The sequence below is a fragment of the Pteropus alecto genome, unplaced genomic scaffold (genome assembly GCF_000325575.1).
Source record: "Pteropus alecto unplaced genomic scaffold, ASM32557v1 scaffold115, whole genome shotgun sequence".
Lineage (NCBI taxonomy): Eukaryota > Metazoa > Chordata > Mammalia > Chiroptera > Pteropodidae > Pteropus > Pteropus alecto.
Genome location: NW_006436814.1, coordinates 1,980,153 through 1,987,247, shown reverse-complemented (window position 1 = coordinate 1,987,247; position 7,095 = coordinate 1,980,153). Strand labels below are relative to the sequence as shown.

At 45.2% G+C, this 7,095-nt stretch overlaps 1 protein-coding gene across 1 annotated transcript; it reads left to right on the top strand.

The window, feature by feature from the left end:
- Nucleotides 1-409: 409 nt before the first annotated feature.
- Nucleotides 410-1,917, top strand: LOC112481721 (histone H3.3). The gene is given in 3 exon segments (XM_025048508.1): nucleotides 410-524; nucleotides 1,440-1,843; nucleotides 1,845-1,917. Coding segments are annotated over 3 exon segments (549 nt in total). The 3' UTR covers nucleotides 1,875-1,917.
- The last annotated feature ends 5,178 nt before the right edge of the window (nucleotides 1,918-7,095 follow it).

Here is a 7,095-nt window from a genome sequence, read left to right as displayed (position 1 = left end):
GGGCCATGCGCGCGCGGTGCGGGAGGCGGCCCCGGGAGACAGACCCCGCTGTGCCCGGCAGCTGCACCTCCGGCCCCGGATCCTAAAGGTGTCATTCGTCCTTCGACAACGGGGATTTCCGAGCGTGCGGGCCTGCAGGGGTGCGCGCTCTCTGTCGAAGACGAGGCCCAGGGGCGCCGCGGGAGGAGCTTGAAGAACGGTCGCAGCCTTTGATTTGGTTCGTATTAAAGGAGGTCGGCGATGGGGTGCCTGGGCCAGTGAACAAGCCGACCCCCACTTGGCACCGTGAAGTCTGTTACCCGAATGCACACTTGGCTTTCTCCACGTCTCGAGTCTCGGCGGCACCTCCACCTTCGCAGTACGCAAGCGCGTAAAGCCAGGAACGCTCCCTCTGCTGGCCATTCTCGGCATGGCGCCCCGTGGCTTTCACGGCTTCCACAACCAGTTGGAGAAAGAGCTCCCCAACACCTTCTTAACCCAGCATGGTTTTCCACCGTTAGTGATTGAAACCTTTCGCGTCTGGGGTCTACCTTTTCGGTCCACGGTTCCCGCTTGACGCGGCAGTTAGCGCCGACGCTCGCCCACGCAACCGCGCGGTTGCTTCATGGTTCTCGGGACTCAGAGCCCCCGAGTGAGCTGCGTATTTGGATCACGGCCATCGGGGGTTTAGAAAAGCAAACTTTTCCTTGGAGTTAAGTTACAACTGTTCTGAAATAGTTCTATTCTCTATATCATATAAAGTCCTAATTCATAGATTAAGAGAATTTTGAAATTATCCAGTTAATCCTGATTATTGCAGAAATTAACTAAATTTCTACCCAGATTACAATGTGTATTATTGAATGACCAAATTTAAAACGGAAGAAACATATAAATAACAAGTTGCAAATATGAGTTGTGTGCTTATTTAAAATATACATTATTTTAAACATATAATTTAAATATATTAATATCAAAACAAGAAACGCGTTAGTTGATTAGTTAGGGAAGAATTATGTTCAGAAGTATGGATTCTTGCTATTTATATAAATATTCTAAATCTTCCTTTTCCTTATAACCCTGTGATGTTCGAAGCCTGTTTTAGCAATCTTTAACAGCTTTATTAAGTCAAGTCCAAACACTTCACTTCCATCCACGTGAAAAAAAATAGACTCACTTTGACAAAAATAGCAGTGTAAGTGCTAATACAAACACTGTAAGTCACCAGAAAATAATAAGGTAAGAAAATGTTATCCAGTGCAGCTTTGGCCAGCACACATGCCAAATGGAGGCTTATACTTCTGATAAGGGCACGGGCAATTTCAAGTCCCTCCTATAATACACATTATTATAAATATAAAATTCATGTTTTTAAAAGAAATCAAAAAACATTTCTTTTGGCCGTCGCTCCCCAACGCCAGCGCCGCCTCTGGCTCGCGGAGGAGAAGGGGTTAAGTAAGGGGGTCTCCATACCGTGGCTCATACCGAGCAGACAGCCCGCAAATCTGCGGATGGTAAAGCACCCAGGAAGCAACGCGCCACAAAAGCCGCTCGCAAGAGTGCGCCCTCTACTGGAGGAGTGAAGAAACCTCATCGTTGCAGGCCCGGTCCAGTGGCGCTCCGTGAAATTAGACGTTATCAGAAACCCATTGAACTTGTGATTCGCAAACTTCCCTTCCAGCGTCTGGTGCTGGTGTGAGAAATTACTCGGGACTTAAAAACAGATCTGCGCTTCCAGAGTGAAGGTGTTGGTGCTTTGCAGGAGGCAAGCAAGGCCTATCTGGTTGGCCTTTTTGAAGACACCAACCTGTGCGCTGTCCAGGCCAAACGTGTGACAATTATGCCAAAAGACACCCAGCTAGCACGCACGCCGCATACGTGGTGAACGTGCTTAAGAATCCACTATGATAGGAAACATTTCATTCTTTAAAAAAAAAATCCTCTTCTTCCTGCTTTGGGGTCAAAAGGTACCGAAGTATTTAATTGCAAGTGAAAATAACGGGACAAAAATCAGGTATTGGCAGCTTTCCCATTTTCCCATTTTCATTTGTGTGAATTTTTAATATAAATATGGGAACATAAAGTGTTAATACAAGTCAAAATATTTCAATGAACAAGTGTCAGCAGTTCAACTTTATAACAATTATAAATAAACCTATTAAATTTTCCTGGACAATGCCAGCATTTGGATTTTTTAAAAGCAAGTAAATTTCTTATTGATGGCAAAACAAAAAGCATTTCTTTTGAAAAAAAATAAAGAAAAGTACCAAACTGCCCTTGCTGTACAAACTGCATTTCAAAGAAATCAAACTGTCCAAGAAAAAAAAGTATCCTTAATAGAAGAATTCCAGCACATCAGTGCAGAAGAAATGATAGAAGTTTTTTAGTCACTATTGGCTGGATCAGGCTGACGGCAACCGAATCTGAGCAAGCGATGAACAGAGACAATTCGTTATAAAAATACAACGCCTCCAAAGAAGTTGATTTACAGAAAAGTAAAGTCCGAAACAAAACAAAACTGGCTTTGAATTTGATGGCGTCTCTAGATTTGACAATAGGACTACAAGAAATACAGGGAATAGAGGAACGTGTCAGACGACACTACAGACATGCAATCAGACAAATCCAAAATGTGGAAGATTCTATGGAAACGATGACCAGGCTTTTCGACAAATAAATGGCAAGAAGAAAAGGGGAGGGGAGTGTTATTAAGAGACACATCACCAAACACCTTGTTTGAATCCTGATTAGAATAAACCAATAGTAAAAAGGCATTTCTGAGACAACTGTGGAAATTTGAACAATGATTATAAATCAGGCGATATTAAAGAATCATTATTCATTCTTTTAAGTTATAATAATGGTTGCATGGTTGTTTGTATGGGAAAAAAGGGGGGATCCTTATCTGTTCAAGATATTGAAGCCCTTACAGATAAAATGATGTGATCTCTGGAATTTGTTTTGAAATAATCCAGCAGGGATGAGGGGGGAGGTGACAGGAGGGGAACACATTCTACGGGGATATGCCATGGAAATGCACCCAGAAAAATCCAGGTTGTGGGAAACTCGACAGGACAAACAACCTGATTTCTTCAATGATTAACTGTCAAGGGGAAAAAAAGTTGGAGGGGAAAATTATTCATTAAAGGAAACTTAAAAAACATATCAACCAATAACAATATAATCAATCTTGTCTGACTTCTAATTCAACCAAACCGTGTTTTTATTTTAAGTCACTCATTACATTTATGGAAAACTGATCATTTGAATACCGGCTGGATATTTGATAACGTAAAGCAATCATTATTTTTAGGGGTGATAATAGTATCGTGATTATTTTTTTTTAATTCTTATCTTTTTAAATATACATGGAAATTTTATGTAAACATTATTAATAAAAAATGAAAAATAAAGAATGAAAAATTATGCTGGAAAAATTATGGTTGAAATGAAATGATATCTCGGATTTGTTTCAGAATAATGGGCGGGGTGGGTGGGGGGTGACCTGGAGATGCAGCCAGGACTGGCCCCGAGTCGACAGCCGTTGAGGAAGGAGACACTCACTGCATGGTGCTCATTGTACTTTTCCTACTAACTCTCCATGTTAAAACACTTTACAAAAACACGTATATTACGGCTTGAAAATAGGAGGTTTCTCTCTGCCTGGCTGGATAATTTTAGAGTTGTTATTTTATTATTCTTGCTGCTGTTAAAAAAGAAAAAAAATTGAAGTAATTCCTCCTCTCCTCCTCACCACCCACCTCCTCAAAGGGGCGGGCTGTCCTTTGAGTCCCAGAGAACTGGGGCTTCCTTTGCAAACAGGGCAGAACCAAAAGGGCCATGTTTGCAAAAGCCTGTAGATAAACAAACAAACAAATGGGAATTACCTGGGGAGAAACAGGGGAGTGGTGGGCAGGCAGGAGCGGCAGGGCCATGACCCGGAAGTAGGCTGTGGGCAGGCGAGAGAGGGCATGACCCGGAAGTGGGTGGTGGGCACGCAGGAGAGGGAGGGCTCTGACCCGGAAGTAGCTGTTGGTTAGGCGGGAGAAGGAGGGCCATGACCCGGAAGTGGTCGGTGGGGAGGCGGGAGAGGGAAGGCCATGAGCTTCGGGAGGCCTGGTTCATACCGGGGGCTGCTGCTGTCATGTGGGCTAGTGGGAGGGGAAGGAACGGCCCTCTCCCTACAGCCTCCTCCACTATAGTCTCCCTGTAGTCCTGATAACCATGATGCCATTGTATGCCCTTTAAAAGGCCCATTTTTAGAGAATGGGCTCAGGTTCCCGTCAGTTTCTTCATCCCAGTTTTCCACACAGTGGCCTGAGGTGACAGGCGGTGATGAAAATGACTGAAGCCAGTTTTGATGTTCGACAATCGTCATGTTCTTGGTAAATACTGTTAGCTTTTAGAGGTGCCACGTAAGCGCCCAGATTCCTGTGTGACACAAGGTAATGAGATAGGCCAGTAGGGGCTTGGAGGCAGAGTGTTTAGAAAAGTAAGTGATGTTTCCGGCACGAGAGTGTGATGGTTGCATTTCGCGCCTGAGTCACATATTATCCATTAAATCCTTCCTGATATTTTAAAACGAAGAGCCCCAAATCTCTTCCCACTTACTTTTAGACACACAGTTTTCAATGGCTTACTTCTGACAGCCACCACACTGCACTGACTCATCCAGATCTAGCCCTTATAATTTCTAACATAGCTAAAAACCACGCCAACCAGGCCCTGCCTCAAACCCCTTCCACTCAGACAAGGACTGTGACCAGCTGAAGATCGCGAGAGTTTCAAGACATTAGGAAGTCACGGGGGGCCTGACAGTTCACGTTGACTTGGACACACTAAGCCTGCAGCATTATCTAATCCAGGTGAGTCCGAATCGTCTCAGGGAATCTGAAGGACCATCGAAAAGAAAGAGGTAGGTGAGACCCCTCTGTGGTACTGGTGGGTGGAGACCCAGTAGGCTCTGGGGTCGCCCTGATATTACGTTTCCTCCGTGTCTTGTTCACTGATCTTTCTCCTTTCCCTGTCTCTAAATCTGGGTTGCCCCACGTCAGTCCTGAGAGCCCTTCTCTCCCCGTTTCACGCTCCCTCCATAGATGATCCCACCCAACCTGACCCACGGCTGCAAACACCACCTGTACAGACGGACTGTTCCAACCCCAGCCGTTCCCCTGGGCTCCGCGCAGACAGCAGACCCAGACTTTAGTTGGTTTGTCAGTGTTGACACGCCCCCCGCCCCCACCACCACACTCCATCTCCGCGCGAAACCTTAACTCACGGCACCTCGTCTCTCAGACCAAAACCTTGTCTTCTTCCTTGATGTTTTCCTCCACTCACATCAAAACCGTTAGGAAATCCTTTTGGTTCTACCTTCCAAATAGATCCCAAACCCAGCAACTTCTCACCACACCCGTCACCCCGGTCCGAGACAGCTTCTCCCACTAACTCTGAGACGCCCACTCACTGGCTCCACACTATTCAGTGGCCTATCTTCACATTTAGCCAGTGTCTGAAGCCCTTTTCACAGCCAGCACAGCCCTGCATGCGCTGGGCCCTGCCTGCCTCTCCACCCCCAGCTCCTGCTCCTCTTCACTCTTCGCTGTTCCTCCGGGCTGCCAAATGCTTGGCACTTGATGTTCTCAATGCAGGAAATGCTCCTCCCCAGTCTTCCTCATTTCCTTCAGGTCACTGCTCAAATGTCACCTCCTTGGAGAGGGCATCCCACTTCACTCCGGCTACGACGGTCCCCATCGCTCTCTTCCCTCTTGTCTCGCTTTATCTTCACGGTGCTTATCCCTTCATAACACATAAATCTACTGATTAATTTATTGCCTTTCTGTTTTGTTTGCTAGAGTAGTTCCTAGCACAGAGTATCACTAGAGAAATGTTTACTGAATGAATGAAATTCAGATGACATGAACACCTTTTCTATGAAATCCCTGAGGTCACTAGTTTAGGAAGACAACCTTCCTTATTCCCAGAAATCCTACATGTTTGGGGACCCAACCTCATTATGTAATATTAAAAGATTTACTATATAAGGAAAATATTTATATTGACCATTCAACAGCTATTTACTGAGCACTTTGCAATGATGGATTCTCATGCAGCTAGCCCTTACTCAGAGCAACCCTACAAGGTAGATATGATTGCTGCCATTTTGTAGCTAGGCAACAGAGGTACAGCCACATCAAATAACTTCTCTCAGGTCACATATCCTGTACCTGGCACAGCAGGAGTCTCAAAGTAGATCAATTCTTTCCCCTAAGCCTTTATAGCCTCCTAAGCTATAAAGTTATTATAGCAGAAGCCTCAAGCCATCTCATTCTGGAACATTCTCTCCCACCCAGTACTGGCAGCAATACTGCCCATATGAGTACAGAAACCTATTCATGGTTCATCCCGTCACCTCCTCTGTGACATTCTCTGGGAGTCTTGTAGGCAGAGCTGGCTACTTTCTGCTCCAATCCCAAAGCACTTCGCTAACGTTGCTGGACAGTCACCGCCTGGTGTAACTGCTTGTCTCAGTCTCTCCCATAAGGCTGAAATCTCTCAAGGACAAGGACTGTGTCTCACATTCATTTTAGCATCTCCGGTGCCCAGAACAGTGCCTGGCACGTAGTGGGAATTCAATAAATGTTGACCGAATGAGCAAATGAACTGCTCTGTGAACACATTCACATCCCAAGACGCTGATCGTAGAGCAGAGGGCTATCTGGCCTCTCATTCTGGCTTTGGTGATCATTCTTCGCTTACTTGCATGTTTATTTTCCCAGTTCCTATGGTTTGCTTGAATATTTGACATTTCCTGCTAATTGATCTGTGTATCAGTGGCTCATTCTCACTACTCACCTCCTCCAAGTGGTAACTGCTCAGAATGAAAGTCCATCTCGACTTCGGATTCTGCCTAGAATGTGCTTTGTGGGCTCCATTTCATGGCAGCCAGAGGGGTTCTCGTTTCTGTCTCACAGGAATCAATCTGTGAGGCTCAAATCCAGAGCCTCCTGAGCAAATCAATCGAATCCTTCAGTACGCATTGCCATGGGCCTTCAGAAACCTCAAGGAATCAACCGAATGTAAATTTTTTAAAAAATCAATGAGATACTATTTTTTTGC